Source organism: Ursus arctos, unplaced genomic scaffold (genome assembly GCF_023065955.2).
Source record: "Ursus arctos isolate Adak ecotype North America unplaced genomic scaffold, UrsArc2.0 scaffold_5, whole genome shotgun sequence".
NCBI lineage: Eukaryota > Metazoa > Chordata > Mammalia > Carnivora > Ursidae > Ursus > Ursus arctos.
The window spans coordinates 10,757,039-10,782,072 of record NW_026623067.1 but is presented as its reverse complement, the minus strand read 5'-3'; the positions used below and the strand labels follow the sequence as shown (position 1 = coordinate 10,782,072).

Here is a 25,034-nt window from a genome sequence, read left to right as displayed (position 1 = left end):
TCTCAGAATGTGATTTGTGGGGAGTCTGGGTGGAGATAGTGTTCCAAAAAAGGAATAATAGCCATGGGTAGGGGCCATGAACTTTGGCAAGGGGTCTCAGAGAAAGCAGGCTGCATGATGCATGAAATGGTCATAGCCTAGCATCAGAGCCTAAGAAGTCCTGACATGTAGGGTAAGGTTTTCAAACATGAGTGGGTCATGAAATCAGTGGCATAGGTCTCCACCAGCATTAAAAAAAAAAGCATAGAAAATATGAATATGCTTTGCATGTAATTTGAGTAAAGATCTTTTCCGGACACTTTTGTTATTTTACACAAATATACGTACATTGGGTTACAAAGTACAACACGTTTTTGGGTTGTGGTCCAATTAGTTTGAATGTCACTGATTTATAAAATGAGTACCACAGACTATAAGCTACATGCAAACTGGAACAAGTGTCTTTTTCCTCATTACCTAAAATCCTGGCACACAGTAGACACTTAGTGAAGACAGAATGCATGAAGGAATAAATCAACAGGCCAGAGAAGTAAGGGGAAACCCAGGACAAGGGTGACTCAGAAGCTAAAGAAGGATGAGAGAGAATAAATAACCCAGTATCAGATGTCAGTGATTTGGTGATATTCAGAGCATGGGTGATGACCTTATGTCTGCAATTTCTGTGGACTGACAGAAGCAGAGACTAGACTGCAGAAGTAAATGGGAGAGGAGTGGAGAGGAGACATTTGTTTTGTATTGATGATGTGAAAGCTGAATATGTGTTTGGAAGAGATACAGGAAAGGCATGCTCTAGAACTAATGATTCCATTCATAGACATAGGTGGTGATTTAAATTAGAATTAAAAAAAAACTTTTGAGTTGAAATGTCGCCTTTTTTAAAAAAAATTATTTATTTGGCAGAAAGAGCACAAGCAGGTAGAGCAACAGGCACAGCAGGCAGAGCAACAGGCAGAGCAGGCAGAGGGAGAAGCAGACTCCTCACTGAGCAAGGAGTCTGATGTGGAACTTGATCCCAGGACCCTGGGATCATGATCTGAGCCAAAGGCAGATGTTTAACCAACTGAGCCATCCCGGTGTCCCTAGAATTAAATTTTACAATGCTGTTCCTTAATAATCCTAGCTCTATTTCAAGCGCTTCATGGCCACATGTGGCTAGTGACTACCATATTGCTCAGAGCTGACACACAACATTTCTATCACTGCAGTAAGTCTATTGGAGAGTGCTGTTCTAGAAAAAAGTTTTAATTCATCATGTCTGTGCTGGCCTCCATAGAACAAGCCAGTGTACACTGCTCCCAAACTCCTCCCACTTGAAACATTATCCAAATCCGGCAAAACAAACAAACCAACCTGCTGGGGAAATTACAATCAATAAATGATATTTCATTTGGTCTCAGTGAGAGCTAACTCTAGGAAAGGCCAGTGGAGATATCAGGGAGGCTAGTGAACTTCAGGATGTGATCTAGGAGTAGTCTGGGCATTACATGTTTTCATGATGGGATCATACCCAATGCAACAAAAATATGTGACAACTAGAAGAAGCTCACCACTGCTAATGACTGAATGCACAGGGAAAAGGAGCTGTAGGACACAGTATAAGGATAACAGGTATTGCAGTAATGCTGGATAAAAAAGACTGGGAGAATTCAGGCTAGGTTAGTCAGAAGATGGTGGGTAAAATGGGAGTCATTACAGTGAAATTCCAGTTTTAAAAAAAGTTACTAGCAGGGAACAAATAAATACACTGTTTCTGATTTCTGTATGGAATTTTCCTGGCTACCTTAGTATCCTACCTTAGAAAGGAATGTGAGAGGGGCGCCTGGGTGGCTCAGATGTTAAGGGTCTGCTTTTGGCTCAGGTCATGAACCCAGGGTCCTGGGATCTAGCCTGGTATGGAGCCCCCTGCAGGGGCGGGGGGACGGGGACACGACGACACCGACACACCTGGCTGCTTCTCTCTCTCCCTCTACTGTTCCCCCTGCTTGTGCTCTCTTGCTCTGTCAAATAAATAAATAAAATCTTTAAAAAAAAAAAAAAAAGGAATGTGAGAGAAGACAGGTATCCACAAGTTCCGTCTACTTAGATGCTTTAACTCAGTTTCCCCCTGACTTACTGGAGAAGTCACTTACAGAATTTTAAAAATAAAATTTCCAACTTTGTGGGAAAACATCTCTTTTAAATCACTTATTTTACTTATTTTTATTTTTTAAAAGATTTTATCTATTTGAGAGCGAGAGCGAGGGCGCCGGAGCAGGGAGGAGGGAGAAGCAGGCTCCCGTTGAGCAGGGAGCCCACGGGGTGGGGGGAGCGGGGACTGGACCCACAGGACTTGAGCCAAAAGCAGACACTTAACCGACTGAGCCGCCCAGGAGCCCCTTAAATCACTTTTAAAGGGATATATCTGGCTCTATTACTCGATTTTTTTTTGTTTTTTTGTATATGGTTATTCATGCGGCGAGGGAATGAAGGGAGGAAATCCAAAGGGAAGAAAGAATATTCACTCCATTTGCCTTCTCCACCTCAGGTCCCTGAGGTGGCTCTAAGTTAGGTCTTTTGCAAAAACAAAACTCGAATCCTCAAGTCTTCCCCTTAATCCTCGCCTGGCAATACCTAAACGTGACCACCGGGTCGTTCAGGTCAGGTCCTTTCATTGACCTACAAGGCACTATAACAAACTCCTCGCGGGCTTTGAAGCATCGAGTTCAGGTGGCCTGGGGTTGTAACTGGTGGAAACCCCACGGGGGTTCCTCACCGGGGAAACCACGTTCTTTGGGAGACAGCCCGGCTCGGGGAGGGGCTGGCGAGGCGTCGCGCCCGGATGCCGTGATGGCGCCGGCCGGAGGCCCCGAGGAGACACATTTACCTATCAGAGCTGTCCGTTTAGCCATCGTTACTAAGGACATCGCTGACTTCCCGGAGTGATCAGTTACTTCTGGAAAACGACCTTAGTCCTAACTGCGGAGTACGCTCGTCCCAACACTCGAGCCGCCACACTGCCTCGGCGGCGGAAGCCAACAGGTTCACTTCAGGCACCGCCTCCGACTCCCCGGGCGAGGCCGGAAGTGACTCTCCGGCAGCCTGCGCCGCCGCGCGTAACGCAAGATGGCCGCACTCCCTCCGAAGCGATTGTCCAATCTTAGTTTTATTTCTACCACTTCCCTATCCACCAGGGACTCTCGACTTCCATCACCGGTCCAGTTTCTCTCAGCATAACACGCTCATGTTTCAATTTCATTCAGCTGGGGTGGAGGATGGGCTGGAGGCAATGTACGGCGGCGACCATGAGCACCGTACAGCACCACTTTGTACGGAAACCAAAGGCCGGGCGGGGACTAGGTACTGGGGAATCCAGATGTGGCCCCGCCGACCAGAGAGCGTGTGGGGTGGGGCGAAAGAGCCGGAGGGCGGTGTTAGCCGATGATGTATTTCCGCTTCCTCTCGGCCCAGTCGCATTTGGTTGGACGGGCTTGTTGCGGGGAGGGAGGGGGAAGATTGTTTGCAGTGGAGGAGCTCAGTGTACGGGAAGGTAAACTGAGGTAAGGTTCTGTGTCGGGGGAGGCAGGAGGGTTTGGGCCTGGCTGTGTAGGAAGACTGGGGGCAGGGTCTTCGGGATCGTGGAAGAGTGGGGTTGGAGGCGGGAGGCTCAGACTGTCCGCAGGTTTGGAGAGAGAGGTGGGGCGGGGCTGGGGGTTACTAGGTGAATTGCAAAGCCCCGGTCGGGGGTGGGGTGGAGTAGGGGCGGGCGGAAGAAAAGGGAGGGTGGAGAGAGGGTAGGACCTCGGAGGGAGGTCTGGAAAGCGCTGCTCGGGGAGGGGCTGGGACGCGGGAGGTGTCGGACCTAAGTCCTTGAGGGCTGAGGAAAGTAGTTGCGGCAGGGTCTGCTCAGAATATGGGAGTATGGAAGGACGAGAGTGGAGTTCTTGGGAGGCTGAGGGTTTGGAAGGGGCTGGTGGCCCAAGTATGTCCTGATGCTTCCCATGTACTTGGCCTTTGTTTCCCCTGCAGCTCCCCAGAGACTGTCATCCCGCAGCCTCGGTTCGGGCCCAGCCTTCTCTCTCCAGCTGCCACCACAGCCTGGAGGCGCCTGCCTCCGCCCTCCCGAATGGTGCTACTCCTCGCAGGCCTCGGCCGAGGATCCAAACCCCCTTTGCCCCCTGCCTCGGAGCGGTTGCTCCGGGTCTCTCCTGGTGGACTCCCCGTGACGGGCAGGGAAGAACTTTTCCACAGACAAGGCTATAGCTCCAGGAACCCCTCCGACGACTTGAATCTTGGCCTCTAACCCAGAGTGAGGTTATTCCTCTGTCCCCTTTTCCACCCGCTGAGAAGAGAAACCCTTCTTCTTGCTACCCAGAGCCCAGGAAGCCCCAAGCTGGGGCCCTGGTCCCAGCATGTCAGTCCTCTCTTGTGCGTAGGGCTGTGCCCTCTCCCCATTAGCATGGCTGAATTCAGGCCGGTTCCGGGGGGGCGGGAGACCCCGCAGGGGGAGCTTCGGTCTGAGGTTGTAGAGGATGAAGTCCCTCGGAGCCCAGTCGCAGAGGAGCCTGGGAGAGGCGGAAGCAGCAGCAGTGAGGCCAAATTGTCTCCAAGAGAGGAGGAAGAACTGGATCCTCGAATACAGGTGAGAAGACTAAGGGGAAAGAGAGACAGGGAGCCCAGATTCCAGTTTTCCTGAAGAGCTGTCAGATAAATGAAGCGTTAGACTTACTCTCTCTCCAGTGGACTGGGGCAGGAAAGGAAAACAAGCTTGTCAGCAAATCATTGCAGGATGGTGTGACAAGTGCTGAAAGAGCTGTGTGTGATGCCAGTGCAGAAAAAGGCCTGCCTGAGTGCCTGGGATGTGTTCCTGAAGGCTTCACTGACAAAGTGAAGCAACAAATGGGCCTCATGTAGGTCAGTGCAGAGTAGAATTGTTGTTCTCCTTTCCAAATAAGTAAAGGGGCTATTGGCTCAGAGATGCAATGTGTAGGAGGTGATTTTGAGCTGGGGAGGCAGTTTTGAATCTTTCCTTCTCTCCTCTTCTCATCAGTGCCTCCCAGGGACGTTCACATCTGTAAAGGGTGAGACATGTCATGTCTTACAATGGTTCAACAGATTGAGGCCTATACGGAAATCTGATGTGTTTAGAAGGTTGTGTCAGCCATGGTCAGTCCTTAATAATATACATTCCCGGTTCTGAGGATGCTGGTTATATCCAATGAACGAAAAAGCTGATTTATTACCTTGGAGTATTTACAGGCTAGTAGTTGTTAGGATGGGCACATCTTTGAAGGAGACCTCGAAGTGGTGGGTGAGTAGGACAGGCACCCTGTGGATGCAATGCATGGGCAGCCAAGGTGCAACTGTAGTGTTTCCAGGCATTGACTGGGAAAGCTACTTGGGCAGGTGAGGGCAGGAAGTTCTTGTGTGTTGGGGTCTGAGTCTGCTGTAAGGTCTGGCAGCCTCTCCAAGATTTTGATGTGGAGGTGACTCACACCTCTGTAGGTGAGCAAGAGCATCTCAGGGCTTGCATTCCTGGGCTTCTCTGCCCACAGACCTTTGTTAGATTGTTCTGTGAGTCAAGAAGAAATCAAGTCTGATCCTAGTATCCTCCTGCCCTCTTGGTGGGGGTTCCCTGGACGTTGGGGCAGGGAAACTGTGGCCGTGCTTATATTGGAGCTATGGTGAGCCCTTCGTTTACTGGTCTGAGTCAATAATTTATTGCTTCCATGTCTCATGGATGTTGCGTTGAAAACAGCTCAGTTTCTCCTGCTAATTCTACAGATTTGTCTTCTACTGAGGAAGTAAGTTGTAGTGAAAAATGCGTTGGGCTGAGATTGAAGCAACCTCCAGCCTCATGATACGTGATTTTCATGCAAGTTATGTAATCTCTGAGCCTTACCTTCTTCATCTATAAAGTGAGGGGTTGGTCTAGCTGGTGTGCACAACTCGTCGCTTTGCTCTGACATAGTCCTGATTCTTTCTGTCACAACTCTTCTGCTTGTCTCTTGGTGAAAGTTTGTAGGCAGTACTTTGGGAAAGGGACCCCTGTCTGTTGTGTGGGGAAGAGGGCTGTGTGGTACACTTCATACATCTCCTTCCAACGTTCCTTGCTCTGCTCCAGGGGAGAATACTGTGGGTGGTTTCTTTGCTTAGCCTCTGCTGCTCCTATGTGTTTTTCCAGTGCCCACACAGGCAAAGGCCGCAGTGTGAAGAGTCACTCTCATGTTGTGCTGTTCAATAAAGTAGCTGTTAGCCGCATGTGGCTACTCAAGTAAAATCAATTAAAATTAAATAAAAAATAAAAATGCAGTTCTCCAGCTGCTGTTGGTATTGCAGAAGTAGAACATTTCCATCATCAGAGTTCTATTGGGTGAGCTCTGTGAGGGTCGGAGAGTGCCAAGCAGGTGTAAGATTTGCCTTGAATCCGGGGAGCTTGTGGTGTTATTGGAGCGAGAGGGGCAGGCATAGTCTCTCTTGCTAGACTGGGAGGCACCTTGTGGAACGGTGCGGTTATGTAGGGAGGGAAGGTCTTGTTGTAGAGGCCTCCGCCTTTGATGGCACACTCGTGGCTGGGCCAGGGCTCTGCCCTTAGCAGGGTCTTTGCATCTTCTTGCCATGTGGGAGAGGTAGCCTGATCGGTGGGGCGCCTCTCACAGAGAAAGCTGGTAGCATCCAACCCTTCTGCGTTTGGAAGAGATTGGGGCATGTGTCATCTGAGCTCCCTCTTGGTGTTGACAGTGCACAAGACCGTGTTATTGCGGTAACTGTGTTTCAGTGCTTTCAATGGATTCTCAGTGTATTTAGTGGGTCTCCACCAATAGATCTGTCATGATCCACCAGTGGGTTTTAAAAACACCCTCTCCTGAGCCATGCCCAGGCATGTGAATTCTGGTCTCAGTGGGGTGAGAATGGATCTAACATGCAGCCTACACGTCTCTACTGAGCCAGGGGTATCCCAAAGGCTAGGGAATTTGTTCAGATATTTTCTGGAACTCCCAGAAATGGTTGCTCTTAAGGCAAGGCTCTTACTCATGTGGGAAATAGGTTTTTTTTGGCAGGCTTGTGTCCCTGTTGTCTGATGGGATGCCTCTGGAAGTTGGAAGGAAGCCAGCTGGAGGCCAGCTCTAGGCCTGCCTGGAGTGTGCTGTCCCCAGGGAAGGCCAGTGGCTTAGTCTCCATGTCTTCACCTCAGCATAGTTCTCTGAGGCCTGCAGGCTGGTCCTCAGCTTTCTGGGAGGGTCCCAGTGGAGGGAAGAAATGAAGGAGGGTGCTGCTAGCATGGGCCTGGGTCTCCTCCCCTGTGACTTTCTCAGTTCCCTTCGTGATGGGTGCATTCGTCCTCAGGTGAGTGGGTAGAGTCACTTACCACCTGCGTAGACTCTTCAGAGTGACTTTGCAACCTCTTCATCCTCATCCAAAATGTCAATTTAGCTCTCACAGGACAGTCATATTTCCTATTTCTCAGTCCTTGGGCCATGCATCACCCTGGCCCTGCATCACCATGGGCTTATGTGTCTTCATGGCCTGCACAAGGTGGGCAGCAGCATTGGCCGACTGAGCACCCCTTCCTTTGACTCAGTGGCCTGGCATCTTCGGAATGCACCCCATGTGCCCGGGGAAGGTCACCCTCCCTGCTGGTTGCGGGCTCACCGATGGGTGATGCGTGCTGACTCAGACTTCATCGTGTTCAAATTCCGTTTCAGCCAGGTGCCAGGAGTCCCTGGTGGAGCAGGCCAAATGGAACATGTTGCCAACTTCCCAAAACAGAGCCGTGAGTGCTCATTGGCTTCCCGCTCAGCCTTGCCTTGGGTCTGTGCCTGCCTGGTTGTCCACCCTGCCCTCTAGCCTATTCTGTTCCCCAGTCTCCTGGTCCTGTTAGAAAGAGCTTTGCGACTGAGTGGTGGGCCTCATCATCATAAGATTTTAGTCGCTGGAAGTGCTGTGTGGGCACAAGTTCCCTTACAGAAGGATGTGCCCGCTCCTGCTCTTTGCCGATAACCGGAGCCCTTCACATCCTTTTTCCAGTGGGGATGGTTTATGTGGAGCCAATCACTCCTGTGATGATCTTGTTAGGATCTGGGAGCACGTTAGGCCATGGGACTGAGCGGGATTCAGTCTTGGACCTTAGTTTGCCCATGGGAATGTTGCAGGATGGCCTTTACTGCCCTTTTCTTCTCTAGAATCCGTTTATTGCCTCCTGAGGCATGCACGTTCTTTTCCTACCAGGACTGTGGTTTTTCCAGGTGATTGTACTCCTGTCTTCTCTGAGGCATCCATCCAAGAATGTCCTTAGTCCTAGGATGGTGGTCATAATAGTGGGAAAGCCAGATTCCTCAGCAGGTCCCAGATCCAGTTTAAATTCTGCCCCAATTCCCCACTTCATTGTTTCTTATCTAGCAAATTTGAATGAGTTGAGAAAGAATGTTCTTGCAGGAGCTGCTAGAAGCACTGTTAGCTCCTCTCCCAGATAGTCTGAAACCCACCGTGGGCCTAATCAAGCTAGAGGAGACTAAGATCACAGTGGGAGAGGTTGCCTCTCATCCCGACAGGAATTGCCTTTTTTGAGGGTCCTTGGGGAGATTCCATCGACTGAAGGGGATGTCCTGGGCAGGAAGGCTCTGTGGCACTCAGAGCTCTGTGTGTTGGGTGGTGCTGGCTCTGCCCCTGGGCCTCTTCTGGGGTCCTTTGAGCCATATCAGCTGCTTATGGTTCCACAGTGTTCTCTTGTGATCTTACAATCACTGGGTTGTGTGATTAATGTGCCCCAGCTTCTAGACCCACAGTGTCCAGTGTGGAAGCCATGTTCCGCGGGCCAAGTTGAGATATGCCCTAAGCGTCAAATGCACAAGGATGTCAAAGGCATAGGCTAAAAGGAATGTAACAATGTTTTATAACTTATGTTGATAACATGTTAAAATTACAGTATTTTGGATATATTGGGTTAAATGGAATGTATTAATGTTAATAATGTTTCCTTTTGCATTTTTTTTAAATGGTTGCCAGAAAACTAAAAATTCAATGTGAGGCTCACATATTTTTGTTGGACTGTTCTGCTCTGTAAAGTTTAGAACCAAATTTATGGCCTTCTTTGAGACAGGGTCTGCGTTGTTGTAGGTGTTCATATTTCCATATCCTTGTTCCTGGTTCTGTTACATGTTTCTTCCTTTCACTGTAATTTGGGCATATAATTTGGTTTCCTGGATTCTTATTTGCTGACTCAAACCTTTTAGGGCTTGAGGAAAGGCATAGAAATAAAAAGACTAAAAGAGGATCATATGCTGGGTTGTCGGAAGGGCCAGATGAGGTGTGTGGGAGCCAGTGATGGCAGCATCGCTCACTGGCAAATGCAGGTTATGTCTGGGTTCATGGGCAGCAGGCAGACATGGGCTGGGTTCCATTGCCTTGTCCAGGGGCTGCCAGGCTCCTGGGGGAGGATCCCATAGCTGAGTGTCAGGTATTTCACTGGCCATTGCTCCTCCTCGCGAGCGTCCTTGGCATGGTGGGCTCAGGACTTCTCCCTGAGGGTCTCCCTCCCTGCCACAGAATCTGTTGTGAGGACCTGGGGTCTCTGTCAGCCCACTGCCCAGGCAGGCCTAGAAGCCTCTTGAGCCATGTGATCTTCCTAATCTTGACCTTAATTGTCTATCAGACCCTCATGATTCTGCATCCTGCGTTTGTCTGGTATCTGCCCTGTCCTCTCCCACCTGGAATACTGCAGACAGTCTCCACTGTCATCTCCTGGCCCTTGTAAACTTCCCTCATATTGCTCAGATCTGCCTTCCTAAACCACAGACCAGGTAGTACCACGCTCTGAGGGGCTTCCCCTGCCATTGGGAAAAGTGGTATCCATCCTCTTTGCCCCAGCTTTGCTGGCTTCTCACCTGACAAGCTGCCTGCCCTGGGCACCTGCTCTCCTAATTCTTGGCCCCTCCCCGTCACTGGTGCTTTTCTATGTATCCATCAAGGCCCAGCCTGGGAGCAAGTACTCTGAGCGCCCTGCCCTGGCCTTCCCTGCCCAGGCAGGTGACCCTGCTGCCCCCACCATGCCCACCTCTTACAGCTGCTTACACTGCCGAGGGCCTGTTGCTTACTTACTGGGCCGTGAGCTGCCACTGCTTTATTTCCTGAATTCTGGGGTCTCATGATGCTGAGCTGTGATGCGTATGTAGTAAACGTGTGATGTGTGAGTAGCCTAGGGCTAGTGATCTCTGTCGGGAACACTCCGAGGAGACTTCTGGCTGGAGTGCGAAGAGAAGGTGGCACGATCTGATGGAGAGAGGGCAGGCTTGCTGCCACTTTGCTGTGGGCATATGTGTGTTCCATTTTCTGAATGTTGATTTTCTCACTGTTAAAATAGCGGTTTAATGATCTGATGCAGAGTGGGAGTTGGCGAGGATGGCAGGAGACTATGTTACTAGGTGTCCTTCGAGGAGCCATTCCACAGAGCCTCCTGTATCTCTTCCCTTCTCTAGTTGGGTGGACTTACCCTCCTTGCACGGCACTTCCCTCCACGTGGTTCACACGTGGCTACTTGCCACTCCTCTAACTGTTTGCCCCTCTCTGGCAGGAAGAGCTAGAGCATCTGAACCAGGCCAGTGAGGAGATCAACCAGGTGGAGCTGCAGCTGGATGTGAGTGTTGCTCCTTTTCCTCACACCCTTGGGCTGGTCTTGGAGGTGTCGCCTTCTCTCCCCATTCAGTATGGTGGCAGGGGAAGGGGCATGTATGAAAAACAGGAGGGGTGGGACCCACACATATTCCTTCCCTCTGCCCATGTCGCTATCCCTTTGCCAGGAGGCCAGGACCACCTATCGGAGGATCCTGCAGGAGTCAGCAAGGAAGCTCAACACGCAGGGCTCCCACCTGGGGAGCTGCATCGAGAAGGCCCGGCCTTACTATGAGGCTCGGCGGCTTGCTAAGGAGGTATGGCCAGCTGACGTGCACTCTAGAACGGCCGCACGCAGAGCCTGGCCCTGGACTCGTCTGTTTCTGTGTGGACTGTGAGGCAGAACACTTCCTCATTTCTTTTTTCTTTATGTCGCTTCTCTTTGCTTCATGTCTCTTTTCTTTATTCATCCCTCCATTCCTTTACCTTTTTCCTTCCCCTTCTTTTTTTTTTTTTTAAACACAAAAACTGTGGGTTCATTATTGTAAGACTGTAATGTAACCGTAACTATAAAACAAGAAGAAAACCAAAATCACCCCAAATCCTACCATCTGCATGTTTCATGTTTTTTGTACCTAGGATTTGTTTTAGTCAAGTATGGTAAGGTGACACACACACAGAGACAGCTGCCTTGAAAGGAGAGTTTATTACTTAAAATTTCCAAGAAGAAAGGGCATGCCACACTACATAGGGGACAGAAGGCACGAGAGGAAAGCTTTGCTCAGAGCCTTTATTGTGCTTATAATGGGAAGGAATGGGTAAGGCAGGGTAGACAACATTGAGCAAATTCAGAATTAGATAGCTTTTTTAAAAATTTTATTTTATTAATTTATTTTTTTAATAATAATATTTTTTTATTATATTATGTTAGTCACCATACAGTACATCCCTGGTTTTTGATGTAAAGTTCCATGATTCATTAGTTGCATATAACACCCAGTGCACCATGCAATATGTGCCCTCTTTACTACCCATCACCAGCCGATCCCATCCCCCCCCAAGCCCTCAGTTTGTTTCTCAGAGTCCATAGTCTCTCATGCTTCATTCCCCCTTCTGATTACCACCCCCTTTCTTTATCCCTTTCTTCCCCTACCGATCTTCCTAGTTCTTATGTTCCATAGATGAGAGAAACCATATGATAATTGAATTAGATAGCTTGAATAACTGTGGGCTCTGGGCTGTAGGGGTGGTCTCTCTGTTTTGGTACCTGGCCCTGGGGTAATGTAGGGCAGGGGAAGTATTGTCGTGGTGTGTGAGAGTTAGATAAAGGGGGTGGTGGGATTTGGGTTGGTTGGTTTGCATTTGGGAAGTGTGTTCATAGAGGAGTTTACTATTTTTAGGACTTAGCTAACCCTAGGAGGGCCACAGGACCTCCAAGATGTCAAAGCATCATAAAATATAGAAAGTAAAAAACATAATACAGCACAGATAACCCCTTAATTTTTTTTAATATATATTTTGCCAAAATGAGATTACATGGTATGTGCTATTTTTATTCCTTTATTTTACTTATGTTATGACATGGTTCCATGTCAATAAATATACATCCGTACTGTCATTTTTAAAAACTCCCTAATATTTCCTTGTATTTAGTGAGTTCCCTGAACTGAAAACTTAGGTTTGTTTCCATTGTTTTGCTTGGTAAGCATGGCTGTGATGACTGTCTCTGAGCCCTTGTCTTCCTTCCTTCAGCTTACCTGCTGGACCGGTTGATGAAATCAGGGGTGTACTTTCTGTAGGACTTGGTCTGTGTTCCTAACCACCTTGCAACTAAAGTGGTGGGGATTTTTCTTTGTTCTCCGTAGGGCAAAAGGCCAGTGGCCTTTGTAAGTGCTGACTTCACACACTCACCCTCTAGTGACAGTATCATTTTCCAATCTTTGTTTCTACATTTATTTCTTTTAAGTCATATCCTTACAAAATATTCTTTACAGAATGTTACTGTTTTGGCACTTATCCTCCGTGCAGTTTGGGAAAGGAAGCTGACATTGCGCTGGGCCTTCCTCCTTCTCTTGTCCTCATCCTCTTAAGATGGGTCTCCATGGGTGGACGGGAGTCCCTGGGGCTTCCCATGCTGATGGCCTTCTCTTCCCAGGCCCAGCAAGAGACCCAGAAGGCAGCGCTGCGGTACGAGCGGGCCGTGAGCATGCATAATGCTGCCCGGGAGATGGTGTTTGTGGCCGAGCAGGGTGTCATGGCTGACAAGAACCGGCTAGACCCCACGTGGCAGGAGATGCTCAACCACGCCACCTGCAAGGTGAGCCAGGCGGTGCCAGCAGGTCTCAGTTTCGGCTACTTCCTTTGCTCTCCTTTCATCCCGTTGCCCTCCTTCATCCTTTCCCTCTTCTCCACTCCAGCCTTTCCTCAGCTTTGATTCTGTTTCAGGCAAAAACCTCGTCCTTGCTCTCTGCCCTGTTTGGGCTTAGCTAGCCCAGACTTACCTTTTGAAGTGTAATTTGTGTGTCATTTCTAAGCTACTCAGAGGAGAGCGGGGAGTGCGAGGATCCCTGCGTCAGCTCCAGTCTTCACCTTGCAAAGATGTTAGTCCATTGGGGTTGTTGCAGCAAGAGAGCATAGACTGGATGCCTTAAGCGATAGTTTATTTCTTACAGTTCTGCAGGCTAGGCAGTCCAAGCTCGGGTGCGGGCGGATTTGGTATCAGGTGAGGGCCTGCTTCCTGGTTCTTAGACAGCTGGCGGTCTTCTCCCTGTGGTGAAAAGCTTTCACTGAGGTGGAAGGAAAGCTTTCCCACTGAGGTGGGAGCTCTCCAGGACCTCTTTTATGGGGGCGCTCATCCTATTTAGACTACTCCCCCCCATGTAACCTGAGCACCTCTCAGAGCGCCCACATCCAATGCCATCACCTTAGGGGTTAGGATTTCAACAGAGGAAATTGGGGGGGGGATACAAACATTGAGTCTCTAGCAGCAAATGCCAGCTCCTGAAGGATGGTCATGTCTCGAGAGGCAAAAGCATGGGTCCTCAGTGGGTGATGTACGCCTTCTGCCCCGTCTGGGCAGGTGAATGAAGCAGAGGAGGAGCGGCTTCGTGGCGAGCGGGAGCATCAGCGGGTGACTCGGCTGTGCCAGCAGGCTGAAGCTCGGGTCCAGGCCCTGCAGAAGACGCTCCGGCGGGCCATTGGCAAGAGCCGCCCCTACTTTGAGCTCAAGGCCCAGTTCAGCCAGATTCTGGAGGTAGGGGAGGAGTGGGAGAGGGAGACGGTATGTGAACAGGCAGGAAGGGGGCAGGCATGGGGAGTGAGGGCAGTTAGAGGGGATGCCAGTGCCTCTCTGGGCCATCTGCCAGAGCAGTGGGGTGGGACAGGTGTGGTACATGTGCTGAGAATGACCCCCAGGAGTGGGAGTTGAGCTTGGGGAATAGGTGCTGGCAGAGAACGGAGTCAAAAGGAGGTAAATGAGAAAAAGTGAGAATCCGGAAACCGGGGAGAATGGGGATAAGGAACTGGCCAGACAGGGAAGGGAACAGTAGGGAGAGGAGGAGTGGGTGGGAATGAAGACCTGGGGGGAAGGTCTTAGAAGGTCAGGCTTAGGTGAGGAGCAGGGCAGGTTGTGGGGGAAGAGGAATCCAAAGAGGAGGAGTGAAGGGGGCTGGGCTGGGCTGGGTGGGGTGGAGCACTGCAGGTTTGTGTTGGGTGGTCTGGGAACGGAGGCCCCGTGCAGGGTGCTGGTGGGGCTGGAGGGACTCCGCTCCAGGAGCCATGGAGAGTTGCCTGCTGGATCACTTCACTCTGTTCCTCCTCCTGCAGGAGCACAAGGCCAAGGTGACGGAGCTGGAGCAGCAGGTGGCCCAGGCCAAGACTCGCTATTCAGTTGCCCTGCGCAACCTGGAGCAGATCAGCGAGCAGATTCATGCACGGCGCCGGGGCCAGCCACCTCATGCCCCAGGCCAGCGGCGCTCCTCCCCCGTGGGCGCAGAGGCTGGGCCTGATGGTGGGGAGGATGGGGACAGTGGGATCATCGAGGGGGCTGAAGGCGGGGGCCTGGAGGAGGGCAGTAGCCTGGGGCCTGGCCCTGCCCCCGACACAGACACGCTTAGCCTGCTGAGCCTGCGCACCGTGGCCTCGGACCTGCAGAAGTGTGACTCCGTGGAGCACCTGCGGGGCCTCTCAGACCACACCAGTCTGGATGGCCAGGAGCTGGGCTCCCGGAGCGGGGGCCGTGGGGGCCGCCACCAGCGCAGCATCAGCCTGTAGTCCATGCTCAGGGTGGCTTACCTCTTACCACCACTGGCCCATGGAGGGCCAGACGGGCTCCAAGCTCCCTCTCCTCAGGTCCTTGCTTCCCTTGGAGAGGTCAGGTTGGCCCTTGTCTCTGGTGGATTTCTCCCCGTCCCTGCCCTCCCAGCTCCCTCCTTGCAGGTGGCAGCTCTTTTTGCCTTACCCCTTCGGAAGGCTTTTCTCTGGCTCTCACATTTGCCCTCTCCCTGCTAGCTCCTCTTGGTCTGATGCCCTTTGCTGCCCCCTTTCTGCTTTCCTTCCATCTGTCTGGCTTTCCCCTCAGGGAACTTGGTCTAGAAGGCACAGGGAAGCCCATCAGAGAAGGTGGGTGTGGGACCCGAGTCCTGGCATCATGGCCCCTTAGCTTGAGGAAGTAGGAGTCCCTTCCACCTCCCCATCTCCCGAGGGCGTCTAGGGATGCTACAGAGCTCCTCCGGCAGCCCTGTGCCCTAAGCCTCTGTCAGCCTGGCCATATGGAACCCGTAAAATGCACTGTAGGACTGTGTGCCTCTGGAAAACACTACCAATCCCTACAGTGCTCCCTCCTCATGACCTAAGCCACTTTGCTGTGTGTGCCACAAAGCAGGACTTGAAGGGTACCAGTGTCAGAGAAGGTGAAACCCAACCCTGCTGTCAACACAGAGGACACCACCCACTCCAGATAGGCTCCCACGTGCATGGTGTTTTCCCCAGCTGGGCTGGGCCGTTAACATTGCTAAGGTGCTAGTGGGTCTCTGAAAGGACCCATGTTGGGAGGTGGACAAGTGATGAGGTCCTGATGGTTGAGGCCCTTGCCGTTCCTGCTGCAGAGTTGGGTTTACTTTTTCTGGGTAGAGGATGTTAGCTGAATCTCAGCACCCTCCTGCAGGGTGGAGTTAGGGAACTTGGTGCTCAGTTGCTCTCCCTCTCTCTTTCCCAAACCAAACAATACCTACTCCAGGATCCCTTGGGGGAAATGCTCAGGTTTGGCTGCAGAGCCTTCTCTGATGCAGGGAGGGGTTGCGCTGGGGTGAGGGGACCCGCCTTTCATGGGGAGCAGCTCTGGGTGTTTGGTGGTGCTCCAGGCTACGTGGGGGGGGAAGGTGGGGAAGCCACTCGAGATCTGGGTGCCTTGGGAGAACCGGTCCTTCCTCCTTTCCCACCCGAAGAGGTCTGAGAGCTGGAACCTGGGCAGGACAGCTTGTGCCTAGGCCTTTGTGCTGCTGCCATCAGCTGGGAGGAGTGGGCTTTCATGTGGAGGGTGTCTCCCTGTGCTAAGGTGGTCACTATGAGAACCGCTGGGTTTGAGGTGGCCATGGGTGGAGGGAACAAAGGGAGGGAGGACGTGGGCATGTGTGTGCATGTGCTGGGGGAGTGTGTGTGTGTGAGAGAGTGTGAGTTGAGTGTGAGAGAAAGAAAGAAAAGGGTATGCCCCTGATTTTATTTAAATAAAATAGTTTATGTAACAGTAATGTTTGCTGTCCCTGTCGGCGGGGGGGGGGGGGGGGGAGGAAGAGAAGGGCAGAGTGTGTGTGTGGGGGGGGCTCTTTTGATGGTGGAGACAGGGCAGGGGAGATGCCCCCTCCTCCCACCTGCCAGGCAAGGAGGGGTCTGCAGGCTGGAGAGGACATTGTCAGCCACTGGTGGTCCAGAAAAGATGAGGGTGCTAATCCTGTATGTGTCTGGACATGAGCATAGAGGAAGGGGAGGGACAAAAGTAGGGTTGTAAGAGACTTAAATTTCAGAGTTTTTGCCTCCCGCAATGTTTAGGACATACTTACACTAAGTTTTTTTGTTGTCTATCTAAAATTTAATATAGATGAAAGGTGACACTCAGCTCACAACTTTACCTGTTGTGGGGTGCAAAGGATTTGAGTGTGTTTGGACCCACAGCCTGTGAAATACCTAGTGGAATCAGTTTGGGGAGGGGTGAGAACTTCAGGAGCCGTGGACGTGTAGAGTGAAAGCTTTGGACTGAATACGCTCAGCCCCATCCCCAGAGGTGTGCCTACATTTCGAGCCAGGTGAGGAGGGGGTCAGCCAAGGGATGGAGAAGGCACTGCCAGGGAGGAGAGCAGGAGCCCACTGGAAACTTGATGGGAAATGGGTGTCCTGCAGACCCTTGAGGGGCAGAGCGAAGGCCAGACGTTGGGGCGGGAGGGCAGAGCAGTGACCCTGGTGATCTCAGATGGCCGGTGGGCCATCAGGAGCCTCTGTGTCTGAGCGTGCACTGCATACCCTTTGATGGGTAGTGTCCAGCTGTGAGACTGCTTTCCCAGCCTTTTTTTTTTTTTTTTAAACAAATTTATTTTTCTCACAGTTCCAGAAGAGAAAAGCCTGAGGTCAAGCTGCCAATAGGATTAGTTCCTTCTGAGGGTTGCAAGGGAAGGATCTGTTCCGGGTCTCTCTCCTTGACGTGTAGCTAGGTCTTCTCCCAGTGTCTTCATCTTCCCTGTGTATGTGTCTGTGTTCAGATTTCTCTCTTACAAGGATACCAGTCATATAGGATCAGGGTTCACCCTAATAACCTCTGCAAGGACCCCATCTCCAAATACAGTCCCGTTCTGACTAGGTCACAGCCTCAGCATGTGAATTCTGAGGGAGACAGTTCAGTCCACAATAGCACAAAAACGAGTCATCACTGTAAACAATCTAAGTGGTGTCTGGTCCTGTTCTTTCCGTTGGAACATCAAGGGACTTAATCTACCATTTTGTTTATCGGAATGCCCTTCAGCTCTCTCTTCCTAATTGAGAAATAAAGTGTGGTAAGGCAGATGGGTGCCAGAATATTCCCTTTATTACTGGAGACATTGTTATGAGAATGCATGGGGCCATACTTCCTTACCTGGTCCTGCAAGTCTCTCGGTGTGAAGGAGCCCCAGAAGAGAAGGGCTGGCTGTGCCCACCCCAGTTTCTCCTCACCAAATCACCTACCTGGTAAGCGTGGAGAGCTAGTAGGAGAGTTGAGAGCTAATGGTGCCGGTTCCATGTGGAAGAAAACAGGCAGGGCAGGTATGCCCCCCAACCCTATCCTAACAATAGTGTGTTGTACTTACCCAGTGTGACTTGTGCCAGGTATGTGAATTTACCCATTCCCACAACAACCTTATGAGGTAGGCAGCACCATGATTGTCTTTTCGCAGATGAGAATATAGGCAGAGTGGGGCCCCTAAGCTTGTAGAAGGTAATAGAGGCATTTGGACTTGAGTCCACAGGGACCAGAGGTGAGAAAGTGGAGTGGGCGTAGTCACCTCTTAGGAAGTTTTACTGGGGAGGGGAGCTGAGAATTATCAGGAGGATCAAAGAATTTTGTTGTTTTAAAATGAGCAAGAGATGGTCAAGTTGAGGGGATGTCTTATTTCCCCCATTCCTATACAATGGCATAACACTGAGTGGTAGTAAGTTCATCTGAACTATGTCCTCCCCAAGAGAGCAGTTGGGCCTCAGTCTCCCCAGCACTTAATACACGCCTAGTACTTATATGTCAGTAAACATGCTTTGCGTCTCCCTCCTCCCCCCCCCCCCCCCGCCCGCCATCCAAATCTATGCCAGGTTACTTTGTTAGACCATGGTTAGGAGGTCAGCATCTTTATCCACAGTCCTGGGATTCTATCTCCATGTCTCCAGGGGGGCGTTCTCAAATTTCCAAGCTCCAATTTTATTACCTGTAAAAAGAAAATCTAGGTGTGCCTAACCCTATTGTCAGGTCAATGGGTGTTAGCCACAGTGATCCATGTTAGCAGCTTCCAGATGCAAAGAACTTCACATTCGGAGGCCTCCTTCTGTCTAGTGCTAGAGAAGGAGGCTTTTTTATAAAGGTCCTGATGAAGTTTGGGTTACCTCTTCTTCTGGATGTAGTTTTGGTAGTGATCCCTAACTTTACCTTTGCGCCGACCGAAGACGGGTTTCTTGGGTTGTCATGGTCCGGCTCTGTCAGCAGAGGGCAGCAGCCACCGGAAAGCGGACGGAGAGCAAGCTGAGTCCGCTGGGTCCTGGTCCTGATTTTCCTGCAGGCCTGTGAGGTTTGCCTCCTTGACACTTGGCAGGTGATCCTGGGAAACTGGAGGGGTAGGAGATGGGGTGTATGCATCAGAGTCCAACCCTGTATGTCCCCAGCTGGGCTTCTTGTCTCCCTGATGTGCTTGGGATGGTCTGTTGTGTGTGAAAACTGCTCAGGTCTGTGGGGGCACCAGGTCATTTGAAGCCAAATGTTCTGTGCTTTTTGATGCCCTGTTCTCCTCAGAACTCACCTCCTTCCTTGTCCTCCTTAGTGCCTTGTCCCTCTACCCTTCCTCAGCCTCCTTGCATATTTTCTTGGGAAGTCCCTTTGGCTTCCCTCTACCACCACTCCTGAGCCTTGGGCTTCCCCTTTGTCCACCATCCCTGAGCCCCAGGCTGCCACACTGCACCATACCCTGAATTAAGGGAACCAGGGGACCATTTCACTGGCTGGCAAGTGATGTGTAGTTTGTTAAATATTTAGCAGGATCTTTTAGAGTTGCAAACACTGTGGTAGGGCTTGTTAGGAATACCGGAAAGTAGAATAATCGTGGGTTGGACATCCAGTTAAGGAACAGAGGTGGATATAGGTAACAGGTGATACAGGGCAGTAAACAAATAGAATTTTATTTATTTTATTTTATTTTATTATTTTATTTTATTATTTTATTTTATTTATTTTATTTTATTTTATGGATTTATTTATTTGAGAGGCAAGCAGGGGAGCAAGGGGGAGAAGACGGAGGGAGAGGGAGAGAGAGACTCTCAGGCAGACTCTCCACTGAGCTTGGAGCCTGACTTGGGGCTCTAATCTTATGACCCTGAGATCATGACCTGAGCTGAAACCAAGTCAGACATTTAACTGACTGAGCCACCTAGGTACCTCAGACAAATCGGTGTTTAAGAGGGCTGAAGTCAAGGAGAGGTCTGGGAGGTTAGGAAAGAGAACAGAGGACTTTGAGCACGGAACTACCTTCTGAAGCTCTGGACCAGCCACTGTCCTCAGGCTGGAGAGGTAGTGGTAAGAATCCTCCCCTTACACTCCCTTCTACCAGTCCTCTTGCCCCCATGCCTTACTCTTCTGAAATTGTCCTAAGCTCCTCTGGTCAGGGCCTGTGGCTCACCTATCTTGGTGTTCTCGGGGTATGGCACAGAGCACTTTTCGCCAGACATCTGTCCATTGACTTGCTTATACTTGTGCTATTCTTGGTACAACTTTTCTTCCTGCTTAACCTGTTAGACTTCTGCCTGTGGTTTGAGGCCCAGCTCATATGGACTTTGGGCCAAATCCCCAAGGTTCCTTTGACTTGGCTCAGTGTCACTCCTGGTGTCATCCCTGACTCCATCTCATTCAACACTTAACCTGGTATAATAGACGTTCTACAAAATAGACTGGCCATACATCATGCAACGTCTAAACTGGGATACTTGAGTGTGAGAGGGGGCAGATGCAGCCCAGGACTGAAAAGCACTGACCCTACTGTCCAGAGAGAGCTGTCATTGGCCTTCCTCTGCCACGCAAGGGTGTGTGCATATGGACAAAGCACTTAGCTCCTCTGGGCTTTGGTGTTCTGGTCTTCAAGAAGTGGGCCAGACTGGGTAGATAACATCTCAGCTTTTCAAAAGCACTAAAATAATATGGCTGGTGGAAAAGGTTGGGAATTGTGAGAGGTATTTTGGTGAAGGCTGTCTGGTGGTGGATGTGTTTGTAGAGAGTTACGGGGTCAGAACATGAGAACTCTGAGACCAGGGTTGGTTAGGGCCCAGCCTGGAGGCAGTAAAAAGCTGCTAGGCATTTCTGCCTTGGACATGAGGTGCTGTTGAAGAACTTGGAATGTCGAAGAACTTGGGCAGTGATTTTTCCTTCCTCAGAGCAGGCAGGTGGTTATCACCCACAGTGGAGATATGCTAGCTGACTTATTCATGAACATTGTTGGGAAGAGGGGTGTAAAAATAAGTTTCTTCCGCATTTGGATGAACATTTTGATCTAGGATGGAATGGAGATTAGGACTGTGGAGTTTGTCAAGACCAGACACATTCATCCTTTCTCAGCCGCTGCAGTGTCCTTCCAGCCCACCTTGTCCCTTTCCCTTTCTCCTTATGATTTCTGCGATAACATGCTAAGTAGGCAGGGTCTTCTCCACACCCAACAGGGCCTGTCCTCCTGAGGGGAGGCAGGAACTCTTACAGGGGTTGAGAGACTGAGAGAGGAGTAGAGGAAATAGTGGAAGCTGAGGGTTTCCTGGTATGAGCCTCCTTGAGCTGCAGGACTCTCAGGGGCTGCTGCCGGTTAGGGGAGAATGAGCGTCTCTCATTTAAAGTCACCCCTTCCTTCTTCTTCTAACCTCAGTGGTACTGCTGTGGTTTCAGCCTCCCACTGTCCTTGGAGAGAGAGGCCAGAAGTGCACCTGCTCATGCACCACAGGGTGGGAGTATGAAGTTTCTGTTTTCCCGGTTGGCTTTCCTGCAGCTGATCTTTACCCAAACACTTGGCCTTCCTCCAGTTAATCTTTACCCAACTACCGATTGCACTTTGGACATGATTTCCTAAGCCCCCCAGTCACAAAATTATCTTTTTCAAACAGTCGCATTTAGTGGAAGAGACTGTATAAAGGTACTCAGTTGGAAGGGGGACCTGCCAATAAGAGAGGACATGCGGCCTTAGTATGGTTTCCTTTAGAGACGGAGGAGCTATGTCTTCATGGCATCAACAAAAACAAATGCAAAGTTAAAAAAAAAAATGCAACCAGGTATGTTCATGTGCCACTTTGGATATGCTATTTATTTATGTATGTATGTATGTATTTATTTATTTATTATTTATTTTCTGAATTGAATTAGTCTTTCTTTCTTTCTTTCTTTCTTTCTTTCTTTCTTTCTTTCTTTCTTTCTTTCTTTCTTTCTTTCTTTCTTTCTTTCTTTCAGATTTTATCAGAGAGGGAGAGAGAGCATGAGCAGGGGGAGGGGCAGAGGGAGAGGGAGAAGCAGGCTCCCCAGCAGGGAGCCTGACATGGGGCTTGATTCCAGGACCCTGGGATCATGACCTGAGCCGAAGGCAGATGCTTAACCCAGGCACACCTGAATTAGTTTTTCTTAAAAAATATAAAAGACGCATCCAGGGAGAAAGTGACAAGACAAGAAGGCAGAATCTCAAAGATAGGCAAATTGATCTGGAAGCATAAATGGGGGGAAGAATGAGAGAAAACACTCTAACTAGAGGGAGCACAAGAATTGGAGAAAGTGAAAGAAGTGGAGAAGAGAGGAAGAGAGACATGAAGATATATGTAGTCATCTGGAGGGAAGGACCTGAGATAAGAAGAGGAAAATCCACATGACTGAGCGAGTAGCAAAAATGGTGTTCAGAAGTACCTGGGCATTGATAGAGTCCAGGTCAAATTTTATAGCTCTCCCTTATCTTGACCCATCTCAGGGTTGCTAGGTGTGGGCCTCACACATGTCAGAATAGCTAAAATTAACAACACAGGAAATAACAGATTTTGGTGAGGATGCAGAGAAAGGGGAGCCATCTTATACTATTTGTGGGGGTACAAACTGGTGCAACCACTCTGGGAAACAGTATGGGGGTTCCTCAAAAAGTGAAATATAAAACTACTCTACAACTCAGGAATTATACTACTAGGTATTTATCCAAAGGATACAAACATACTGATTTGAAGGGGCACTTGCACCCCAATGTTCATAGCAGCAATGTCCACAATAGCCAAAATATGGAATGAGCCTAGATGTCCATCGACAGATGACTGGATAATGAAGAGGTGGTATATATATATACAATGGAATATTACTCAGCCACCAAAAAGAATGAAATCTTGCCATTTGCAATGATGTGGATGGAGCTAAAGAGTATTATGCTAAGTGAAATAAGTCAGAGAAAGAAAAATACCATACGATTTCACTAATATGTGGAATTTAAGAAACAAAACAGTTGAACGTATGAGAAGGGAGAAAATAAGAAGGAGGTAAACCATAAGAGATTCTTTTTTTTTTTTGAACTTTTTTTTAAAATATTTTTTTATTATGTTAGTCACCATACAGTACATCCCTGGTTTCTGATGTAAAGTTCGACGATTCATTAGTTGCGTATAACACCCAGTGCACCATGCGATACCTGCCCTCCTTACTACCCATCACCAGTCTATCCCATTCCCCCACCCCCTCCCCTCTGAGGCCCTCAGTTTGCTTCTCAGAGTCCATAGTCTCTCATGCTCCATTCCCCCTTCTGATTACCCCACCCCGTTTCTTTATCCCTTTCTTCCCCTACTGATCATCCTAGTTCTTATGTTCCATAGATGAGAGAAATCATATGATAATTGTCTTTCTCTGCTTGACTTATTTCACTTAGCATTATCTCCTCCAGTGCCGTCCATGTTGCAGCAATTGTTGAGAACTCGTTCTTTCTGATAGCTGAGTAATATTCCATTGTATATATGGACCACAACTTCTTAATCCAGTCATCTGTTGAAGGGCATTTCGGTTCCTTCCACAATTTGGCTATTGTGGACAATGCTGCTATGAACATTGGGGTGCATATGGCCCTTCTCTTCACTACGTCTGTATCTTTGGGGTAAATACCCAGGAGTGCAATGGCTGATTCTTAACTACAGAGAGCAAAAAGGGTTGATGGAGGGAGGTGCGTGGGGATGGGCTAAATGGGTGATGGGTATTGAGGAAGCACTTGGGATGAACAGTGGGTATTTTATGCAAGTGGTAAATCACTAAATTCTACTCCTGAAACCAATATTACACTATGTGTTAACTGACTAGAATTTAGATAAAAACATGAAACAACACCCCCCCCAAAAAAAAACCCAACCAACCAACCAAAGAAACAAAAAAAGATTGCTAGGTGTGGGGCTATTCCTGGAGTTACCTGAAATCTGCAGCTGACAGTCAGCTAGAGGTTTATGGCTCTGATGTCAGGGAAATCACTGATAAGTCTTGTTTCAGACATGCCCCACCCTCTGTTGGCTCCAACAGTGTTTGATATCTAATAATAAGAACCCATATCCTTTGAGCTGTTAAAAAATGAAATTCAGCTGAGTAAAGTTTAAAGACCTTATTGGCTTTACTCAGTGACTCATGAATGGGACAGTATCCCAACGAGCAGATAGAAAGTAGTTCTGAGGAACTGTTCAAAATGAAAGAATTTTATAGACAGAATGGAGCAGGACAAGGAAGCTATGAACAAAAAGTGGATTGGTTGTCGCAAGGTCATCTTCTTTAGGGGATGGCAGGGATCTGTCCTGCAGATTACCTCATTAGTGCTGAATAGGTAATTTCTTATTGGACTGGTTTAAGATTCCATTCTTGGGAGAGGCTAAAAGAGCAGTTAAGTAGCGAGTCTTAATTTGCTGACATGGGGACTGACATAAATGACTCTATTTTGGGTCTCTTGTTTTATTTTTAACAATCCCCTCCCCCCTTAACTGAGAGATGTGATCAAAATTTAAGGTATTAGTGCCACTCCCAGCTACTTTGCTGAAGTTCTCACAGTTTTTGCTGATCCTCTGTATGGTATTCATAGGCCTTGATGTGTTTTTGCTGAATCTCTGTGGTATTCATAGGTCATGACTTCAGGTTAACATTTTTTTAAAAAAGATTTTATTTATTTGACAGAGAGAGTGAGAGAGCATAGGCAGGGGGAACAGTAGAGGGAGAGGGAGAAGCAGGCTCCCTGCTTCTTTAATGATGTGGGGCTCGATCCCAGGACCCTGGGATCATGACCTGAGCCAAAGGCAGATGCTTAACCATCTGAGCCACCCAGGTGCTCCTCAGGCTAACATTTTTAAAATCAGTCATTCTCTTCATTTATTTTCTGACATTCCAGTTTTAGGGAGATCATTTGTTTGGTGGTTTGTGGTGGTGAACATGAATATAAAGCTTTTGAGAGAATACAATATGCCAGGGAGAGTACTGTGATTATTATAAGCAGGATAATTCCCAATGTCTGGGGTGCACTTTAGAGCCCTGGTCCCCAAGACTCAAATGAATTAAGATCAATTAAGTCAAAGAAAGACTCCACTGAAGGAGTCATTTTGTTAAGCCAAATGGCTTGTTTAGTGACCGTATATAGGTAAGTTTTAACTTCCCCAGAAGAGTTAATTTGGGTGCAACTAGTGGTGTTAGCTATAGCACAGACACCTTCTTGCTCATC

At 49.2% G+C, this 25,034-nt stretch overlaps 1 protein-coding gene across 2 annotated transcripts; it reads left to right on the top strand.

Moving 5' to 3' along the window:
• Positions 1 to 3,087: 3,087 nt before the first annotated feature.
• On the top strand, positions 3,088 to 16,331 carry SH3BP5L (SH3 binding domain protein 5 like). Of its 2 annotated transcripts, XM_026507633.3 has the most exons (7): positions 3,088 to 3,536; positions 4,006 to 4,618; positions 10,547 to 10,609; positions 10,773 to 10,901; positions 12,740 to 12,901; positions 13,664 to 13,837; positions 14,410 to 16,331. In XM_026507633.3, the coding sequence occupies exons 2-7, from the start codon at positions 4,436 to 4,438 to the stop codon at positions 14,854 to 14,856; spliced, it is 1,158 nt and encodes a 385-aa protein (XP_026363418.1). In that variant the 5' UTR covers positions 3,088 to 3,536; positions 4,006 to 4,435; the 3' UTR covers positions 14,857 to 16,331. The 2 variants fall into 2 exon arrangements, with proteins under 2 accessions (XP_026363418.1, XP_044243214.1); XM_044387279.3 differs by lacking the exon at positions 10,773 to 10,901 and having other exon boundaries at positions 3,429 to 3,536.
• The last annotated feature ends 8,703 nt before the right edge of the window (positions 16,332 to 25,034 follow it).

Excerpts from the sequence above, each read along its gene's own strand:
- SH3BP5L (XM_026507633.3), top strand. The coding sequence starts at position 4,436 with ATGGCTGAATTCAGGCCGGTTCCGGGGGGGCGGGAGACCCCGCAGGGG. Across the intron at positions 10,902-12,739 it reads CTCGGCGGCTTGCTAAGGAG|GCCCAGCAAGAGACCCAGAA; the intron begins GTATGGCCAGCT and ends TTCTCTTCCCAG. Across the intron at positions 12,902-13,663 it reads TCAACCACGCCACCTGCAAG|GTGAATGAAGCAGAGGAGGA; the intron begins GTGAGCCAGGCG and ends CCGTCTGGGCAG.